Raw genomic sequence first — 22,079 nt, 5'->3', positions numbered from 1 at the left:
TGTGTATGTGCATGTGGTAGGGAATATAATAGACTGTAAGCTACCATGGGGCAGGGACTGATGTAAATGGCCAAACAGTCTCTGTAAGTGCTGCGGTATATGTTTGCGCTATATAATTAACTGGTAATAATAACAATCCTTCCCCCCCACTCTGAACCTGCTTCCCCCCCCCCCCCCCCATAATGGCCATCCTTTGCATACTGGTTCTTTCTGGCTCATATCGCAGTCAGAAGTCACTGCCGTAGGTTTAACCATCAAACCGCTTCCTGCCTTTCCAGGGGGTCGGGAGCGGCACCCGTTATTCGGGAGGCTCCCGACCAAATCAGGAGGGTAGGCAAGCCTGCATCATAACCACCTCCAAATCCCCAGCCTTCATCAATGTACCGATACCCAGGTTATCTGTGCAGGATTGTCTAATATTCTGTACATTGCAGTGTATGAGGAAGGTGGAAACAAGCCACACAGACATGGGGAATATGCTGGAAGAAGCCACAATCAGAGGGCTGCAAATGAAACCAATAACTCTAAAATAAACAAAAGCCTGTGAAAAACAGCAAAAAAAATCCATCTTACATTTCCCATGTCACTGCACACTAAGCTATTTAATGGACTGCACTGGATATTATGGAAATGAGATATGGCTGTCCTGCATTGCACCTATCTCCCCGTTTCTGTCCAGCAGTCTGTAAGGGAAGTAATACACTGCTACGGGTCAAGTGATGCAAAAGATGTCCATATATCTTCAGAGTAGACCCATCAAACAGATTTGCTGCTGAAAGATATTAGTGATAATAACCCCAGTGGTTTATAAACGTCAGGTTGTGTCTGAAAGGACCAGTGAAAACATATCACCTATCTGTCTCTTCATTACATTGTCATTGCTACTATATTGATAGGTACAAGGTGTGTCTTATACATTTTTTTTTCCACCACTTTCGCCAGTGGATTTTGAAAAAAAAAATGGTTTAGGTTATATAGTGTGAATATTAATGTAATGTGTAGGTGACGGGAGATAATAAATGACAGGGCTAGTTCGGGGAAGGTGGCCAATTTTTAAATTTAAATCAAGTTGCAACTGAATAATGTTGTGGCTAGTCAGGAGAGTAAGTCCAAAAGTTTTCATCTTTCAAGAAGAAAGTCTCCACCCCCTCCATAGACCATGCCCCCCACCCCCATTCAGGGCTGTTTTCAAAAAATTTCCCGGGCTGGTTTACAATCCTAATCCGCCCCTGGACACACACGCTTTCTCACTTAATATATAGATAAAGCCTTTCCCCGCTTATTAATAAATGGTGAGTAGTGAGCTGTAACTGTAGATGAGAGCAGCTGTAATTTATGAGCCATTCAGAACAAGCAGAGGTTTAGAAAGTCATGTTTTACTGTTTGTATGGCTCAGTAACATGGGGAGGACTTTTTTGATCACATTATAAGAGATTAGTTTTCGGAAACCATCTGCTTTACTTCAGGAACATGTCTGACAATCCTGCTACAAGCAGCCGTCAGGTGGATAAATAATACATTTATTAATGAAAAGGGAAATGCTTGGCAGGGATACGTCTATCTGTGCACCTGGACTAATAGGTAATTGTGATCCGCTAACCTAGGATTATCTGTGTTAAGCGAGTCAATATATTTAGAACAATACAGTTTCCATTGTTTAGAAATGGGCAACAAAACACTGTGTACAGTGGAAAATCATTCCACCTGCTTCTGTTCAAATGATGAGCTGCAAGGAAGGTGGGAGAGGCACTGCACCTCCACGGGCTGCGTCCCAGGCTGCGTTACAGGCTGATTTCTAGCAATTCTACTGACTTTAGAAACAGGTGTTTATGTTTAGTGAACTACTGCACTGCGCAATAAGCAACAATGTGCAATAGTATTTCTTACCTATACAATGTAATGCCATTGCTTGAATAAAGTAATGCATTTTGTTTTATTACAATTTAGACAACGGGATTCAATGCAAGTTCAGTTTGCTTTATCTTTGTTTAACCCATACCTTTTCTTGGGAATATACATGGCCCCCCTCCTCTTTTAATATGCCCAATATGCCCACTGGCTGTACATTTCAATTTACTCCGTTTGTCAATACTATAGGCCTGATTGTTAGTCAGATGCAAGTGCAAATGCGGACCCATCTTGCAGATACCTGCATACTGCACATGCACCGTAAAAGGAAATTGGCAGCTTTGCATGCGCCAGACCAGGCATATACGGCACATGGTTGGAGATTGCAAACAGGGCCAGCAACAGGAATCTTGGGGCCCGGTACACTGATGTCTCTGGGGCCTCCACCTCCTTACCACCACCCCCGACCTCATCAGCCCCATCACCTTCCTCAGCCCCTGTCACCTTTGTAAACTCTCATCACCATCGTCAGCCCCCATCAACCTTCCTCGGCCCCCATCAACCTTCCTCGGCCCCCATCAACCTTCCTCGGCCCCCATCAACCTTCCTCGGCCCCCATCACCATCCTCAATCACCTTCCACAGCCCCCCCATCAACCTTACTCAGCCCCCATCAAAATCCTTAATCACCTTCCACAGTCCCCATTAACTTCCTTAGCCTCCATCGCCTTCCTCAGCCCCTTCAACCTTCCTCATCCCCATCAATCACCTTCCACAGCCCCCCATCAACCTTACTCAGCCTCCATCACCATCCTTAATCAGCCCCGATCACCATCCTTAATCACCTTTCACAGCCCCATCAACCTTCCTAATCCCCCATCCCAGCCTAAATCACCTTCCACAGTCCCCATCACCTTCATCAGCCCCTATCCCCTCACCTCTGCAGCCTGCCGAGTCAGCTACTCCGTAAGTGAAAGTTGCGGGCGGCTGTACCGGACGTGCGTTGCTGGTGACATGACCTATGACGTCACGCCACCACATCACCAACTGCAAGGTCACTCCTGGCCCGGGTCACATCTGACCAACCTAGCAGATCCCAGCACTGCCCGGGCCAGGCTACAAGGGAGATGCGCAGCAGTGGGTATGGGTCCCAGCGGCGGCCGCACTGCACCGACACGATCATTGAGTCCATGGCCCCATTTTGTGTCCCTGTGGATGTAGGGGTCCCTCTGGACCTCAGGGCCCAGAACAGGTGTCCCCTTAGATGCCCCTTGTCGTCGGGCCTGATTGCAAATGCATATGCAGTGATCCATCTGTTGACAGAGCACTTTCTCAGTGAAAGGGGTGCTTCTGGGTGGTGACTGTGCGGATGCACGGCACTGATTCATCTCATAGGAGTGTCGTGGGCAAGTGCCCGTTTGTAGCGTGTGGATAGAGAAAGGGGATCTTTTGCACCTTAGCATGCAATCAGTCCAAGTGTCAATACTAATGATGGCGGCTGCGGATGTAAAAACTAGGAGGCGGGATGGATTTCCTTATGCAGATGCACTGATGTTCAGCATACTCAGATTTAGACCCTATTAGTGATATGGGGGCGATGTATCAAACCTTGGAGAGAGATAAAGTACCAAACAATCAGCTCCTAACTGTTATTTTTCAGACTGCCTGTAACATGACAGGAGCTGATTGGATGGTACTTTATCTCTTTCCACTTTTATCTCTCTCCAAGGCTTGATACATTTCCCCCATAATAAGGTACAAGTCATCATGTGCGGCTGGCTTTAGCTGCATTGACTAAAGACTATACGTGCAAGGCGAAGCTATAACGAAAGCAAAGACATAGCCATTGGGTAGTATCAATCATTAATCAGGCAAGAATAACCAAATGGTGCAATAAAGGTTGCTACATCTGTGCTTGAAATTTTCAAACTGTAGTCGCATGATTGGAGCAACTTCCACTATTCTAATAGCCAGCATATTGCTCCATACAATATACGTTTTAATTGAAAACTAATATTACCCCAGTTTGCATGTTCACTTGCAATAAAATTCTTACTTGTATATTTGTAATACTTCCACACATTGGCCGCTATTAATAAGGGGACTAGTTAGGTTACTGTTAAGTTTTCATTAGATCATCAGATAAATTCTCCTTTTAGCTGTACCCCCCCTTTTGTTTTGTAATTTCATTGTGCAAAATGTAATAAAAATTAATATTGAAAAAAAGAACATCAGATAACCTATTATCAAAAACAAAACCGGAACACTTCAGTGTATTATAAAGTCCTTAAGGCATTCTCTATTACAGCATATAGTCCTGCAGCACAACATACACGCCAGACTCTGGGGCTGCAGCCTTGGCAATATTACCTTATAATACATTTGACATTTTAAACCCTGAAAGCTGAAACATTTCTTAATGAAATGAACTGACAAGCTGTCCAGCCCCTAACAGAAACCAGGACCATGTCAATTGATGGCTGTAAACTAAATGTCTCATTCTCGGACTACATTTTGTTGTGAGATAAACACAGATATGAAATAAACTGTGCGTTAGAAAGTATTTATATAGATATTGCTATTAGACCCCAGGTAGTGTGAGCTTTGGGCCTGATTCAGAGCCGCTCGCTCTGACAGAGCGCTCGCACTGAATCAGGGCCAGGTTTTTTTTTTTTTTTATCCGCTCACATAGCTGTGGGTGACCACCCACAGCTATGGCGAGCGGCCATGATGATGGTAAAGACCATCGCCACCATCGGGCTTGCGACAAGAACCTTGTGGTAGGGTCTCATTGCCACAAGCCCCAGAGAGCTTTCGGCTCTAACAGAGCCGGAAGCTCTCCACGTTCTCATGGGAACGCCTCCATTTGGGCAGCCAGCCCCCCGGCCCGCCCACCAAACGGAGCGAGCTGTCACTCAAAATCGACAGCTCGCCCCCTTTGGTGCGAGACCCTTATCGACCGAGTGCCCGTCGCTAGCCGGGTCTCACGCGTGCGCACGACGGAGCCGGCTCCGTCGTGCGCATGCGCTGTGGGCCACCATCGACCTGTTTGCGAGCGCTCAGCGCTTGCAACCGGGTCTGAATCAGGCCCATTGTCCTCTGTGTAGTGCTCTCCTTTCAGCTTACTTTTATTTATAGGTTAAATCAAGGGTTCCCAACCACGGTCCTCAAGGCACACTATCAGTCCAGGTTTTAGGGATAGCCGTACTTGAGCACAAGTGACTTAATTAGTACCTCAGTTATTTTGATTAAACCATCTGTGTACAATCATGGATATCACTAAAACCAGGACCGTTAGTGTGCCTTGAGGACCGAGGTTGGGAATCACTGGGTTAAATTGCCTAAACATATACTCAGGATGTATTATCTCTTTATACTTAGTAATACACAAGGATGACATTGCACAGCTGCCTGGTTTGCAGAACACTAGTCTGCGACTCTTAACCTTTTCTTGGCGAAAACACAAATTAAGGCTATTAATCAGTTTCAGAACACACGGTTCAGTGTATAGGTTAAAAGAGTACCTCTTCCCTATTTAATAATAAATTTTAATTGCACAATAGATTGTTTGAGGTCCTGACTTGTACCTTAAAAGACCTCTAAACCTAAAATACAAGTACATATACTGTACATTACCCAATGCCAGGTTAGTGCAGGGTTGAACCGAACGTATGCCTGTATGTAAAGTGTATCTTCGCACTAGACATCCTCTGGAGCGAGCGTATGTAAGAATGGGCTATGCAGCATCATGCACATATCATTCGCGTCCCCACTGCAGAGACGTATCTGGGCTGTAACACAGGTAAAGGTCAGTGGGGAGGTGCCGAGGTAACTGTGGGCTATACAGCCTGGGATGGAAGCATGAATATACCTTTCCAGGCTTATCATTTGCACCAAGCATAGATGTGTACAATTCTGCATACCAATATGAAGGAGCGTATACACCCAATTTGCGTTTGGCTCTGCCTCAGGCTCTCTATTTCATTCATTATGTAGCAAATTAGTGGCTGGCTCAGCTGCAGGGTCCTTTGTGGGATTAATGACAGGAAGTCTGGAAGAAAATAACCTCCAACCCCCGATGGCCACAGCTTTGTTTTACATAACTTTAGAACTCCCAAGTTCCCAGCATAACTTTCATATGTGTTGGTGAATGTTATTAGTAGCTACTTTTTTTTTCCTGTAAAAAACTTGTATTTTAGGTTTAAGAACCCCCCTAATGACATATCATCCATAGACAGGGCTGGAGCAGTGGCATTGAGCAATAACCACGGAAAATGATTTTTAATATACTTATTTATATTAATTGAAATTGAAACATGTTCTGTAAATGCCTCTAATGCTGGGTACACACTTGAGCGGCTGATTTGGTACGCTATACACATTTACCAATCAGCCGCTCGATATGTCTGGCCAGATATCACAACTGGGCGGGTATTTACGTTTTACCGTCTAGTTGTGCGGCCAGTGTACGAGCGGTCGGTGAGTCGCCCATACACGCATGCAGATGCGCCAAAATATCTGCAAGATATATCAGCATTGGCTGTGCTGCAAGGCCGACCTGATATGTCTGTGAACGACGTTGTACAAACCCACTGATCCGGTACCGATATATAGTTTGTCGTTCAAATGAACGATAACTCGGCAGTTGTGTCCCCAACTTTAATGTCTCTTCTTTTCTTAAATTATCTTTGTCTTATTTGTTTTATAGCTTATAGAGTCTCATGCGCTGACTGAAATTCTAATTGTGGCCTCCAAGAAGTGTTCTACCATTCGGTAACTTCTTTGCCCTTGTAACAGTTATGACACTTGTCTCTATTTCAGCACCTGCACCTTTCATTCACAAGGGAGTTTGACTCAGACTCACTGAAGCACTACAGCTGGGCGGCAGATACCCTGGATAATGTCAATCTCGTTTCAAGCCCAGTGCATTCTGGGTAAGTTAAAAAGAATGTAATTTATGGATCTGTCAGGGACCATATTCTGCAGATTTCTCTGAAAATGATTGAATCACAAAGGGGGTTGGTTAAGAATCAGGAGAAGTCCAGCTAATGGGTGTAAATATTATGCTTTGAAAATAATTTTGTACTATGTATTTAGATTGTGAAGGGGTGCAGCTTAGTCCAACTCTAAAATGCAGGGTATAAATGCACCATCGCCCGTCGGACCTGCATGCAGCCCCAGCGGGCGACATCATTAGCGAGGGCCAGGGTGTGTATGCACTTGCCGATGCCACCCCTCCCGCCGGGTCCCGTCGCTAACGACGTTGTAATACATTAGACATCGTCTATTGTGTACTGGCCTTAAGATACAGCTTGTATTTGCACCACTTACAATGCAACATGGTTCACGTGGCTGCAAATTCTGCACCGGACTCTACATTAGCATCAAAGTCATTGAAAATTGGCCCTGGAATAAAAGATGCTGTGATTGATACAAGTTTATATCAATAGTTTAATTATCAGTATGTATTAAACATATTTTTCAAGAAAAAACCATTATATTCTAATTTTGGTTTATACAGTATATACTGCTTAGTCTGAACTGCTGCAATTCAAGGAACAATAGTGATAGAATGCCCCAGCATTTGTCATGGTGACGTTCATATCCTTCAGTACAGTATGTAGACCACAGCTCATATTCCAGGAGAATATGGGATACATATGATGGTTATACACAACTTGTTATATATAAATGTAAGATATAAAATACTTGATTCTGGCCAAAGAGGATGGTATTCTAAAAGTAGAAGTAAATCACTTTTGGAAGCCAATAGAAGGGACTATCTCCACAGTTTCAGCCTTAACTAGACTTTTTTTGCCCTGGGCCAAAAAAAAACATTGACGTCCTCCCTCCTCGATTTTTCAAATAGCGACATAAGACGTACATCTGAAAAAAGGGGCGTGGCCTCACAGGGAAGGGGACTGACTCATCTGATTTGTCCCTTACAATTATGAAGGGGGTACCAATCCTGTTGTACCACTGTTATACAGGTGTAACTGTCAAATATACTGTGAATCCAATGGCTGCAGTGATGATACACAATAATTATGCAGTATAACTCACCAGCTCTAGAGCGCTGGTGAAGCTGCACCTGCAGCAGAATTAGCCCATCAGAACAGTCATGCACAAGCCTGGAGCCAGCAGTGTAGATCACTGACTGAAGGTATAGAGAGAGTGCTGATTGTAGTGTATATGCAGCAAATAGTAGCAATGAGATCCGTGGATGCACTTTCCGCCAGCAGCTGAACTCACTTGTAGAAATTGTTGTGGGGCAGCTAGTTCCATGTGTTAGGTGTTTGACTGCTATGTGAGAGGTGATGAGTTCGAGTCCTGGGTATGACAGTATTTTGAAATGTGTGTTAAATAAAAGAGGATGTGACTGAAGAGCTTGGGGAGGTGGCCAGATGGATGTGGAGTCAGCCAAGGAGGAGATGGGGGCAGCCAGGAGATGCCAGGAATAAAAAAATAGAAAGCTACAAGTGAGAATGATTATAAACAGAAAATTGACAGGCCCAAACAGCGCCCCCTGCCCTGCGGTATATAATATGTTTTTTTTTTGTAATTATATCATAAACAGCATTGCAATTTTAAGGTCCAAGCCACAACAATCTGTAAAATTAGGCAGCTAATTTATTTGCTGGTAGTGAGGTGAAAAAATTGTTAATCCCAAATAGTGCTAGTCTGGTTCACTCCACTCTATTATAAAACACTGTGCAAATGAAATATTATTGCTTCTCAGAGATTATACTTTCATATTCATAATTCTCTTCGTTTTATACAACTGAACTGAAAGCAACAATCTGGGACTGTGTTTCAGCAGTTATTATAGAGGGGTTGCCTAGTGCTAGATAATGAGTGTTTTGCATAAGGCTCTTGTAGTAGCCATGATCTTAATAAAAGTGACCAGTGAAAACAGCCCAGTCCACACCGGGCCTCCGTACCGGGAAGTCTTAGACCGCCGATAGAATATCAAGGTAGCTGACCTTGACAGCAGAGAACCAAAATAAATGTCACTGTATAGATAATGACATTTCCATAAGTATTAAGGTGCTTCTTTGTCCATTGCTCGATCAAACCACAAACTTTACTATGCACTTCTGTAGCTCCTAAATAACATGCTGACGTCCAAATAACATGCAACTAGGCATCTATGTCAGTGCTTGCTCTGTAGCATTGCTCAACATACAGGTCTGCAGGGGTGGTGGGCTAGAAGGTATATAGCGACTTAGTATATGGCATCCTAGATATTTTCTTGTATTTTGTTCTATGGGAGAAAATTACATATTTGCTCCCCGTTGCCAGCAGAGGGTTTATTTAAATGTAATGTGCCATGAAAATGTATTTTGGGAGAAGGTGGGTGCTATGTATTACAATTGCAATACTATTGTTGTTTATGGAAATTTTTCAGTATAGGCGCCTATTGTAGTGCAGTGAGTCGTATCTGCACAAGCTGAAGATGGGAAAAGCTGTATTGTCGCTATTAACTCTTTCCCAGCCCTGTACAGGTTTTTGAGCTGATCAGTTTGTTGCTGGCTTTTAACTGTTTATATGATTTTTGTTCTCTATATTTTGCTTTTCTTTATTATTTTGCAGCTATTTCTCATCACTTCCACTGTATGACGCAAGGTGATAATGCTGACGTGTGGTTTTGCTTATTTGTGTTAACTATACTAACCAAGTAGTTACCTTTGTTGTAGCTAGATTTCCACTGTATTTACAATAACTGCAGGCTTACCAGCTTAATATTTCTTTGTGTGAGCGCATGAACAACCAAGTGTGGTATGCGAAGCTCACTGCTAATAAATGAATGCGTTTTAGAGTGACTTCTGGATGCACCACTGACCATTCAAATTGGCATGCCATTACAGATAAATCTATCTATAGTGCTCCAGACGCTGCCAAATGATGGCAGTAAATTAATGTGGTACACTAAATACACTGCTGGAATATTACATTAGCATGCCATTACAGCAAAGATTCTATATGAATCATTGAAAAAAATATAAACTTACCATGCATGATTTAGAAAAACAGTGCAATAATAAAAATAATATTGAAGGTTAGCATGCATTATGTTATTATTATTATTACATATTATTTATAAGGCGCCACAAGTGGTCCGCAGCCCCAGACATGCAGTAAAGGGTACACAGAACATTACATTACTTTACAATACAGTAACCAAAATATAAACAGAACACAAGTAACAATTAGCAACACAATTCTCCATACACGGTACAGCTCTGAAGGTGAAGGCTGTCATAGAAGTGCTAGAGAAGAAGGCTGTGAGACAATGGGGAGGAGAACCCTGCTCCTAGGAGCTTACAATCTAGGGGAGGGGGGAGACGGACAGATGACATGAGGCATGAGAGTGTAGAGGGGGATCTGAGTGCAGGAAGTAAGCAAGGTAGAGATGGCTGAGGCGAGAGGGACAGAGACCTTGTAACATGGTTATGTGGTGGAAGGGTATGCTTTGGTGAACAGGTGGGTTTTCAGTGCACGTTTGAAGCTCTGCAAGGTCAGGTCGAGCCTGATCGAGCGGGGGAGCTCATTCCAGTGGAGGGGGGCTGCACGGGCAAATTTTTGGATACGAGCATGAAATGTTATAAAACATATCCTTATTTTCCAGTACTTAAACATGTATTATGTGCCGTAGAGTCAGATCATCAGATTCACCTGCTCCCCATACATTTCTGGATTTAACCCATATGGAACCATATTTCCACGTGTGTGGTCAATATAGCCCAGGGCACTTACCCCAGTTACTTACTGTGTATGTCAGGCACCAGAGTCTTCTCCGCAAGTGCAGTGGTCCCTGAGTTCATCAGTCAGACAGGCCTTGCAGATGTCAGGTCAGCATGGTATTCACCACATGACCCCATGACCACATGACCATGGCCTTTCCCCTGCTTATGTCATGCACTTGTGTCAGTGCAGAGTATGTGGGGCGCAAAGGACACAAGAGACTCATGGGAGCAGCCAATCAGAACATGGACAGTCTCTCTGAAATAAAAGCGACTGGAGCTCATCATGTGATGTCTCTGCACACCCTGAAACTGCTTGAGACATGGTTGAATTGTGTGATTAGGCAGGTCTAATAGCCATTTTATTAGTATAAAACCAGTAGATTTATTGTTGTTATCCTTTAAAGGGAGCCACAATTTGTCCACAATTCCATACAAAGTGCTTACAAAAGTACAAAACAATCATAGCTACATATAAAGTTTCTACAAAAATAAAATACAGACATAAAAGTACAATATATACATGGTAGGTACTGGAAAATCATTGCTGGCTGGATCAGTACCCCAGTTGATGGGCACAGCAGATAGGTTCACTGATAGCAAAAATAATACCATCGGGGTGGAGATGATAGTCTATATAAAGAAAGGGGGAAGGAAGAAGACCCTGCTCATAAGAGCTTACAATTTATTGGGGAAGGGTTTTTATTCATGGATGACACACATGGTTGAGGCAGGGTTGGTTTGGGGATAGAAAAGTGTAGGTTAAGAGAAGAGCTGGTAGGAGTTGACAAATTAATCGGCTCTGGGAGCCCATTGGAAGCTTTGGAGGGAGGTGGAAAGTGTGATAGAGACGAGGGAGTGAGTTCCAGTCTTAAGGAACAGCATGGACAAAGTCATGGAGCTGGGAAGTGGAAGAGGTAATTAGTTGAGAGGAGATGGCGGTCATTGGCAGGCAGATTTGTGAAGTGGGATGACGTTAGTGATGTAAGAGCAGAGGATTGGGTGAGGGCTTTATAGGTTAGTGTGAAGAGGTTGAAGCTTACCTGTAGGTGAAGGTAACCCAGTGTAGAGCTTGGCAGCGAGGAGAAGCAGAGGCAGACTAGTTGGAGACAAAAATGACCCAAGCAGCAACTTTAAGAATAGATTGGAATGGAGAGAGGCAGTCCTAGGAATGACTAGATAAAAAGAAGTTGTAGTAGAGTGATGACCAGTGAGTGGATGAGGTTCTAAGTCGCATCCATGGTGAGAAAGGGTCTGATACTGCTGATGTTATGAAGTTGGAAGCAGCATGAAAGAGTGAGGGCATGAATGTGTGGTTTAAAAGAGAGGAATAAGTCAGGGGTAACTCCTTGGAAGTGGACTAATGGGAAAGAGCTGAGGGTCATGTTGTCAGCAGATAGTGAGAAGGGGGTAGGTGACAGCACTCTGGAGAGTAGAAACACTAAGTTCACTCTGAGAAATGTTAAGTTTAAGAAAGCACCAGAACAACCAGGAGGAAAGACAGCTGAAGACATAAGAAAGGAGACCGGTGTAGACGTAGATCTGAGTATCATCAGCATAGAGGTGTAGTGGAGGCTGAGAGAGCTGATTAGGAAGTAAAGAAGGGGGTCAAGAACAGAGCCTTGAGGTACACCAACTGGTAGTGGGAGAGGTGGAGTAATGGAAAGAGACAAATAGCATCCAGAAAGGTAGGAGGACAGCCAGAGAAGGCATTGCCATGCAGACCAAAGAAGTGAAGGGTTTACAGGAGGAAAGGGATGTCCACAGTGTGAAAGGCAGCAGAGAGGTTCAGTAGGATGAGTAAAGAGTAATAATCTCAAGAAGGTCATTAGTGATTTTAGTGAGGGCAGTTTCTGGGGAGAGGCAGAATGCCAGGCTGATCTGGGTCAAGAAGTTAGAGGGAAAAAAGTGGAAAAGGCTTGTACTGGATGGATATGTTCTCATCAGATGGCTGTCTTTTTTCTTTCTTTCCTCTCTTGAATTGCCTGTACTTTTTATAGGCAACTATCTCTCTTTTATATTATCCGCTCACCCCTTTGCTTTACTCTGTCCATTATATCATAAGATTTCTTACATATTCATAAAAATGTATCTTACCAGTTCCCTGAGAATTAGACCTCTCTGACACTTGAGGTACAAGGCACCCCCTGCCTCAATGCCATTACTCATTCCTAGCGAATTTATAGGCCGAATATTAGATCCACCAACATCCATAGCATGTAGGATAGGGGTACACTTTCAGCTCATATAGGACTGCGCTATTTTGTCATTATCACCTCTTTCCCCCAATCATTCACCATAAGATACCTATAGGATTCTTCTTTATCCAAGAACAAAGTTACATTTTAAGTGTCACTTATTTATTAAATATCAGATTATTTTGTTGTGTATGCCACTGTGATTCCACAAGTTCCATGTATTGAAGTTTATCGATACTCTTAGCTTCATTTATTTAATATATAGAAAGGTACTACTTTGCAAGCAATTATAGGGAAATAATACACCCGCTGAGAGCAGAAGGAGCCCTTTGTTTCTAATGGAGAAGTTACTGCCAACTAGCCGGGGTCAGACTCTCCGTGGAGTACATCACGTTTCATCTAACAGATTACTATTCTATTGTACTTCCCTCTGCCGGTTTTATACCAGTATTTTACAGCTCGCTCCACTAAATGTTATCATTCACAGTAAGGTAATATTAAAGCAGCAGTTAAACATATCGAAAATATATGATCAAGGCAGTAATCTGAACCAGCATCCATAACACACAGAATGTTATAGCGACCTAAATTTACACCAGTTAACTGCATAAATCTAAACCCGGCGGGGGTTGTGTGTTTTTGATGTAAAGCTGGGCATCCACTATACAATTTTCTGTTAGATATCTGTCCAATCTGGCTGGTTGGAATGAAAACCTGGTAATGTATGGGAGCAAATGACAGTTGATCATATGGTTTTAAAAACTGAAAAAAGGACAAAAAAAATTGTTCAAATTGGTTACATTTGTGTGTTTTAACCAATGTGTCTGAACAACCATTTTTGGCCTATTTTCCAGTGTTTGTGAGCAAATGGACGATTGTCATTTGTTCCCATACATTACCAGGTTTTCATTCCAACCAGCCAGATTGGACAGATATCTGCCAGAAAAGTGTATAGTGGATGCCCAGCTATAGTCTTAACATAACCTGTGAGAGCAGCTGTAAGCCTTTGTCTAGGGATGAGAGTGGCTGACTTAGAAAACACTGATTTCCCTACTCACCTGGTAACCTACTCCTGCACCACAAAGTCATCTATCAGCGATTGTGGGACTGCTGTATAACATTGTGGGTGATTGAGATGTTCAGGTCACAGTGATACACATGATCGTCATATACAACACTTGCATGGGTGCCATCCCAAACCTGAGATAGTTCTGCACTGCAGCTGCCTAGCTGCTAGGGTCCTGGCTGTACTATCTGAAGAGTAACAATTCAAATTATCACTATTGTGGCCCCTGCGACACACAGATTTATTTTTGCAACAAATAAAAAGGACTCTAACAATAATTATACGTAATATCTGCACAAATATAAAAACATACCGGTTGTATTTCCTGTGTGCATTTTACCATTGCATACCAGGCCTGGGGCGAGTCGGCCTCATCGAGCGTCTTATTTGCACAAATAAAACAACTAGAAGCAACAAAACTACTTAGCTAGACTGCAGTGATCAGTTTGGTGTGCAACTGTTTGCGACTGAGTCTGAATCTGCTATGATGCTGCAACTTATTCTCACAGGAAGTTCCGTTGTGCTTCATCTCCGACTTTGTACGTGTTTAAAACTAATTCCTGTACAGTCACACGTGCAGCCCAGCGTCTCTAGTACAACATCAGCGATGCGAACAAGATGCAAAATGTAAAGAAAAAGTCGCTAGGCTATACAGTTTGGTGAGGCTCAGTTGCGCCGGGCATCTCACGCCGTTTAGCGTAGTGAGTGTAGGTGTACGAGGACAACATAAAGCCCCTCAAAGAAAAGCCCAACAGCTGGAAAACTAATTCTGACCCAACAAAGCTGCATCATCCAGACTCGGGGTAAAGATCTACTAAGTAAGATTCTAAAAGCACCATCGCAAATGCTACAAATCCACAATGTGGCTCTTTCTAAAACCCCTCATATCCCTTATTCGTTACAGAAGCTGTTCCTTACCATAACCCTGTCATATCACCCCCTCCTGTTGCCTAATGTAACAGTCACAATTGGGCAGAGTTGCTTTGTACATTTCACAGTGCATAGGAAACCTGAGGAAATCACATAACCTGTGAGAGCATTCTGTCCCCTATTTAATAAACCGGTTTAAATCAAAGAAGCTTTGTATGCTATTGTGTGCCTTAGACAGTCGCTGCTTGTTTGCGTTCTCAGGAGACAACTGTTGCCAGAAGATTCTGTCCTGATTAATTGTATGATAGGGATACACTTGCTGTTGTATTTAAGAATAGGCAAAGTAAGTGTATGTTCAATTCCGTGGCCTTGCCAACTTTTATTCAGTAGGAGAACATCTATTGCCTGCTTTGTTCCCAAGGGCTTCCTGGGCTGCCCTCATGAACCTGCAATGCCTATTGTAGAGAGAGAGCTCTCAGGGATGCACCTATAATGGGGGGAAATACTACAAAGCACTAAAGTGACAATAGTATTTTTTAGTACACAATAAAATGTTTGTTGTGGTTAGGCGCACACGGTTGTTTTAGGCAGTACAATGGTGTTGTCCATAAATAAAATGCACATACGGTATTAATCAGATCTGGTCACTTGGTCCAAGCCTTTAGGGCCTGATTCAGAGTTGTACGCAGAGGGGCGGATTAGTGTGCAGAGTTGAGCACATCTACGCGACCACACCTCCCCTGTCTGTAAGCTTGTGAAAGTAGCACTCTCCGCTTGTATGTGCACCGGCCCTATCCTTGGTGCAAGAGATCCGTCTAAAGACGGCACAATCCCTATATACACACAACTCTGAGAAGCTTGCCATGCCCATGACACACTTATCCTAAGTATGTGTGCCCAGTTACACCCAATCCACCGCAATTGGAGTTATGACCATGGGGGAGATAAAGTACCAACCAATCAGCTCCTAACTGTAATATATTAAACACAGCCTGTAAAATGGCTTTTAGGAGCTGATTGGTTGGTACTTTATTTCTCTATTTTATCTCTCTCCAAGCTTTGATTCATTTCCCCCTTAATACACTATCTGCCTCCCTCATTTTTTCTGTCTTTGGATTCTTTAGATGTTGCCCTTGAAGAAAGGTAAAGAGAGGAGCTACGATTGATGCTACTACCGGACACATTTCTGGGCCAGTGTCGGACTGGGGCATGAAGTGCCCACTGGGGAATGCAGTGGTAGAGGCCCATGCTTAAGGGGAGTGGCCAGCCACCACAGACACTTGGCTAACCATTAGGCAAATCTTGGTATAGTTTCTATAGAAGGGAAATAAGCCCCCCATGTTGGTCAGTGGTCTTGCACCCTCAGGCAAGTGACCGTCTAATAGAGTATCAATCTATAAATTGAGTTCTGGAACCTGACACCTAGAAGAAAGGGGTGGGTCCGCAGGTAGTGGGGCCCACCGGGGATTTCCCCTATACCCCTATGGGCCAGTCCAACCCTGTTCTGGGCTATTATGATTTGCTGCTATAGGTCCTGATTCAGAGACAGACGGTATTTGCACAGCCGCAGGGAAGCAACTGTACAGTACTGTCCAATTACAATGCAAATGCAGCAGGAGGTGTCTGTAGGGAATAGACAGCTCCCGCATGTATCTGCGATCCGAGTGTAGCACCTGTAGACGCTGCCTCACATTACCATCGCAACCATCAATAATGCTGCGGCTATGGGGGGATCGTGAGCGACCACATAGAGACGCAGAACGGGTCCTGCACATGCGCAGACCCCCAACAATCGGAGATGTACGCAAACCTTTGGGTTTGCATACATCTCTGCATCAGGCCCATAGACACTTTTACGCTATGTCATTTGTTCTGTTGTATATACACACACAAACGAACAATGTAGCCATAGTTGGACTAATAATCAGAATGCCACCTAAACAAGTAAACATATAAATAATATATTACTGTTTGCTGCTCAGTGGTAGCTTTTTGATTGGACTTGTATATTACAACTATGTTATTTCCTCATGCCAGTGCCTGTTTGATATGGTTTATTCATATTCTCTTATTAAAGGTTAATCTTAAACCTGAAATTCTGTTTCTCCCAGGTTCCTGGTTAGCTTTATGGTGGATGCACGCGGGGGTTCCATGAGGGGGAGTCGCCATAATGGCATGCGTATCATTATCCCACCAAGGAAATGCACAGCTCCCACTCGTATTACCTGCCGTCTGGTGAAGAGGCACAAGCTAGCAATCCCTCCACCAATGGTAGAAGGGGAAGGACTGGCTAGTCGGCTGGTTGAAATGGGTCCAGCAGGGGCACAGTTTTTAGGGTAAGTTATTATAACGTCAGTCTTTGGGTGTTAATGCCATTTGTATTTGTTTTTCTTACCTGTTATAATAATACAAATGTTATGATCCTGTAATATAATATTTATTATCTGATAATAACCTAAACCTGTATATGTTTGTTCCCTAGTGACATCCAAATGTATAACCCCTTTCTGGTCAGCCATTTTGTCCGGATTCATAATTAATAACGTAATGAGCATTTTTACATTTCTAAACGTTTAACCCCAATGGTGCAGTTTTCCGTCCACCGTTTATTTTTTCCGCGCAAAATGTTCAGTTTGGCTATGAACCGATATTGCACATAGTAGAATGTTTTATTGTTGAAAATGTGAATTCTCGTGAATACAACCTCTCCAGAATATACTTCGGCATAGAAAAAAGTGATGCAATTAATGAAGCAGTTATTTATGGTACAGTAATATAGATAGCACTCGTATCTAGGCTTAGTTCATATCATGTGACTGTGTTTATGGTAAAATATACATACAAGGTAGATATTATTTTATAATGTTCATGCAAATACAGATCACTAGGAATCCATTACATCATAGAGCCATGAGGCACGGGTATCCTGACTTACCTCCACAATGATATGGTTTGAGACAGAAAACCATCCTCATATAACTTGGTGTATAAAGTGCAGTTGTCACCTAGACTTGCTGTAGACCTTTGTGGCATGACCCAATCTATATGGAAATGCAACCTCCCCATTCACTAGTACAGCAGCCACTGGAAGCACTGGCTCCAAGTGATGTGACGGACTATGGGCCTGATTCAGAGATGGGCGCAGTTAGCTTCGCTGCTGTGTCTAATTCAGCCGGAGGCGTCTATAGGAAAAAAGGCGCCTCCTGCCAGCATCTGTGAAATGAGTGCTACGTCTGGAGATGCAGCATCGGATCAATGGTTGCTTTAGCCGCAGTAATCGGCCATCTGAGTAAGCTTGCAACGGAACTGTTCAGCCGGGGTTAGGAAGACTGCAGACCCTGGTGCTCCCAGAAAACAGGGATGACATGCCCCCATTTTCAGGACCGCAGCCCAGCTCCACCAACTCACCACCCCCAAATGTATGCAGTCTGTCCAACAGGCTGTGGCTTTGGGGAACTGCGAGAGATCTTGCAGTAGAAGACCGGCACATGCGCTATACAGACCCTGCGCATGTGCCGATCTAACATTAAAGATGTACGCAAACCATTGCGAATGTCTCTGAATTAGGCACCACATTCTCTGGAATACCCTATCCAGTCTTATGTTAGTTTACAGGCTATAATGCGCAGACATAAAATTGCTTAAAAAAAACAATACAGGCAATTGTACAGGTTAATCTACTATCACTGTAAGCAGGGTTGGGACAGCACACCACCTTGCCACATACCACAATTTGGGTGAGGACACGGAAATGCTGGTCCTACTATCTCCATGCTCTCTGTGCCATAGAAGTCACAACCTATGGTGGTGATAGTAACTTCCACCACTATTGTACATTTGTTTCATTACACCACAGACATTGACTGTGGATTTATTTTACAATTGGTGCTTTGTCCTTATCTGATGTTTCCTCCAGTTCTGCGACAGGCAATAAACTGCGTGGTATGAACTAAGCCTTAACACGGACATTGCTACTATGTTCCTCTTCTACTCTGCTGCATTGCAACACCTGGTTGCTTTGTGTCTGTAATGCAAATGCTTAGACTTTGCCTTCCCCCTAGCTGTCAGAGCACAAAGTAATGCTTCTGCCAATGATGTCCATGGATGCCCCTTAGTATGCATGTAGATTTTGTTTTTATCTATTTTCCGAAGCAGGCACCAGACACCTGGTGCAGAACCCGCAATCACTGTCTGGAGTGGCCGTCCAATCCTAATATCCCCTTCTTATTTCTCTTCTTGCTGCATGGATCTTATTCAGTAAACTGCATCTTCCTACCAATTCCCCCCCTCTAAACGAGGGAGAGAGCTTGATTAGCCGAATCCTGCAGCTTGGGCCTCAAGGGACAAAATTTATTGGGTAGGATGCTGCATTATTAACACGCAAACTGAGGACACAAATTGTCTGAGGGTTTTAATTTTTTTTTTTTTTTCATTATTATTCTTTTGCCATTCTTATTTTTTTTTTATTATCACAACTTTCAGTGGATTGATGTTGTTAGAAGGAGAGTGGCTTGTCTTTATTTTTGCTGACTTCATTGTGCTTCTAGGCATGTCAAACTCACGGTGATTTATTTTAAACTTATTTTAAGTTGCTTCTTCATGACCGCTATATTATATGTTTTACATAATCATGCCGCATCAAGCACACTGCAGCTTGGAGAGACAGTATTTTTATTTTATTTTGTTCAAGAGAAGGTATTTACAGTTATCAGAAAATGTCATTAGTCCTAGCTTATTTTTATTACTATATATCTGTTCATTTACTAGTAATCTCTTATGTGGCGGTACAAACTTGGCCGATGGATTGGCCGTCTGGGTGACCCGCCGACCAACCAAACCATTTGGTTAGTATGTGCCTGTGCATACACGATTACCAATCGGCTCACTGATATGTCTGGCCAGACGACGCAGTGTTTACATCACTTTGGGGAAGACCTATTAAGCCTAGGAGAGAAAATTGAGAGAGATAAAGTACCAACCAATCAGCTTCTAACTGTGTTTGAAAAATGACAGGAGCTGACTGGTTGGTACTTTATCTGTCTCCAAGGCTTAGTACATCTCCACCTTTTAACTGCTTCCTGTGTCCAGCATAGGGGTCGGCCGGTCGTGTGTGCACACACTGGCAGATGTGAACCCTATATATGCAAGATATATTGCATCTGCTGTGCTGCACGGTCAACTCGATCTATGAACTACGTCATTCACATATATATCGTGTGTACACATGAGCCAATGGCCGGTACAATATGTCGTCCGTCAGCTGTACAAATGATATATCGTCCAGTGTGTACCCAGCATTAGGTCGATGGGAAATGGCAGGTAAGTTGTTTAAACTCTTACTAAGAGCCATGGTTTGGTGTCACAGACCTACTGTAGACACTCCTGTGATTTCTCTCACACAGTACAAAGGTTGGCAGCTGAATTATAGTTATTCATTACTTCTCGTTTCCCATTTGTAATTGTGCTTAAAGTTCTGTAGTTCTCTGAACAATAACAAATGTTGTTCTCTTAACTGGATTTGGTGTGTTAGGCACTTGTACACTGGCTTGTTCTTTTTATTATTTTTGTTGTTGTTAATAATATATTGTTATTACAGTTTAACCTACAGACAAGGGCGAATCTATAATGGGGGCAGTGTGTGTGGTGCCCACGGATCCCTGGGTCCTGGGGGGCATACATTGCACATGCTGCACCCATTTATTCAATACTTACCTCTCTGGAGTCCCGCGTCGGTACAATTTGCTGGGAAAATGGCCACTGCACCCATTTTCCTGGTGTTTTGTGCATGCGCAGTAGGGAATTCGCAGAGAGAATGGCTGCCGCACCATTTCACCGGTGACCTGCACATGCGCAGTAGGCTCTGGCGCATACTGGCGCACAGAGTCTATTGCTGCGCCCAGTTCACTGCCGGCCACCACGCCCCTGCCTACAGCAGACCCTCCAACATAACCCCTTCTAGACAGTGCAAAATGTTCTGTTGTTACACTTCCAACTTCATTTGCTGCAGTTATTTGTGTGTAACTATTTAACTAACGATGCAATTTAGAAAGTTATTATAATTTTCATTAAAGTGTTATTGTAAGTCACCATTGTCTTCTGCAGCACTGAGCAGTGGAGAAAATAGAGCATAAATACAATAGAGACATGCAAGGTAGGCACATGAGGTGCAAACAGTCACACAAAGGGTATGGAGGGCCCTACTACAATCTACTGATAAAAGAACACATCTGAGATAAAAAGGATTATGATGTAAAAGTCAGATTTGTGACCAGGACTTTGCTAGTTGCATGGAAAATTTTACACTGTATTTGTAAGTTTGCATTCAGTTCAATTTATAGTCTATAAAGTGTATCTGTGATGTTGTTGGAATAGGAGAACTAGCATTGCAACGTTAGTAAATAGCGGTTGAAGTTCATATATTGTAATTGTGTTTCACAAAGGTGCCTGTAATCAGTGATCAGTCACACAGTAGAAATGTACTGCAACATCTATTTGCCTATGATGCATAGTTTAAATCAGTGGTTCTCAATGCCAGTCCTTATGTACCTCAGGTCATGTTTTGTGGATATCTTGAATCATGCACATGTCTATTTTCCTGGGTCAGTATTACCTGCTTCCATAGACAGAAATAATGAAAACATGACCTGTTGGGAAAACCTGAGGGTTGAGGTTGAGAGCCACTAGTTTAAATAATTACCATTTTATATGTTTTTTCCATAGTACAGCTACTTTATTCTGAATGTCCTTGTAGTGACTTAACTAGGGTATTTTGAGCCCAGGGCAAGTAAAAAAAATAACGAGCCCCCCTCCCCTCCCTCAAAGTATGTTCGCGCGCTGAAAAAGTGGCCGTGGTCACATGCCACAAGGGGCGTGGCCACCGAAAATGGGGGCGTGTCAACATGACACCACCTTTTCTCGCCACTCTGGGAATATTCCTTTCGATTCCATATGCATCTTAATGCCCCCAGTAGCAGTGCCCACAGTAGTAGCCCTCCCTAGGCAGTACCCCCAGTAGTGCCCCTTATATAGTGCTCCCAGTAGTGCCCCTTATATAGTGCCCCCCATGCAGTGCCAATGTCCCTTACATGTATAGGACACACTCAAAAACATAAATCACGCACAACACTTGCCTGAATCCCCGCTCATGCCGCGCCCGCCGCTGCCTGCTCCTCCGTCCTCCCGGCATGCTCTGCACTATGGGAGAGACGTCATGATGTCTCTCCCATCACCCACTGCGGGAGCCGGAAGGTGGAGCTCATGAGTGAACTCCAGCCCGTCTCCGGCAGTGGGTGCAGCAGCCAATGAGAGTCTGTCTGACTCTGGCTGCCAAAACAAAAACACTGCCGCTGGGTAG

At 43.4% G+C, this 22,079-nt stretch overlaps 1 protein-coding gene across 13 annotated transcripts in view; it reads left to right on the top strand.

Moving 5' to 3' along the window:
• Positions 1 to 22,079, top strand: part of ANK3 (ankyrin 3) — a 716,972-nt gene that overhangs the window by 633,614 nt on the left and 61,279 nt on the right. For 7 of the 13 annotated variants that reach the window (XM_088450469.1, XM_088450468.1, XM_088450467.1 and 4 more), the window contains exons 26-27: positions 6,669 to 6,781; positions 16,837 to 17,061. In XM_088450469.1, coding sequence (XP_088306595.1) covers positions 6,669 to 6,781; positions 16,837 to 17,061 — 338 coding nt within the window. Of the gene's footprint in view, positions 1 to 6,668; positions 6,782 to 9,440; positions 9,474 to 16,836; positions 17,062 to 22,079 lie in introns of all 13 variants that reach the window. The other 6 variants (XM_088450461.1, XM_088450460.1, XM_088450458.1 and 3 more) reach the window with 1 other exon arrangement.

The sequence above is a fragment of the Taudactylus pleione genome, unplaced genomic scaffold, assembly GCF_031769625.1.
Source record: "Taudactylus pleione unplaced genomic scaffold, aTauple2 ptg000518l, whole genome shotgun sequence".
In the NCBI taxonomy this organism is placed as follows: Eukaryota; Metazoa; Chordata; class Amphibia; order Anura; family Myobatrachidae; genus Taudactylus; species Taudactylus pleione.
Note: the sequence above shows the minus strand (reverse complement) of the source record. Positions and strands in the feature narration are given on the sequence as shown.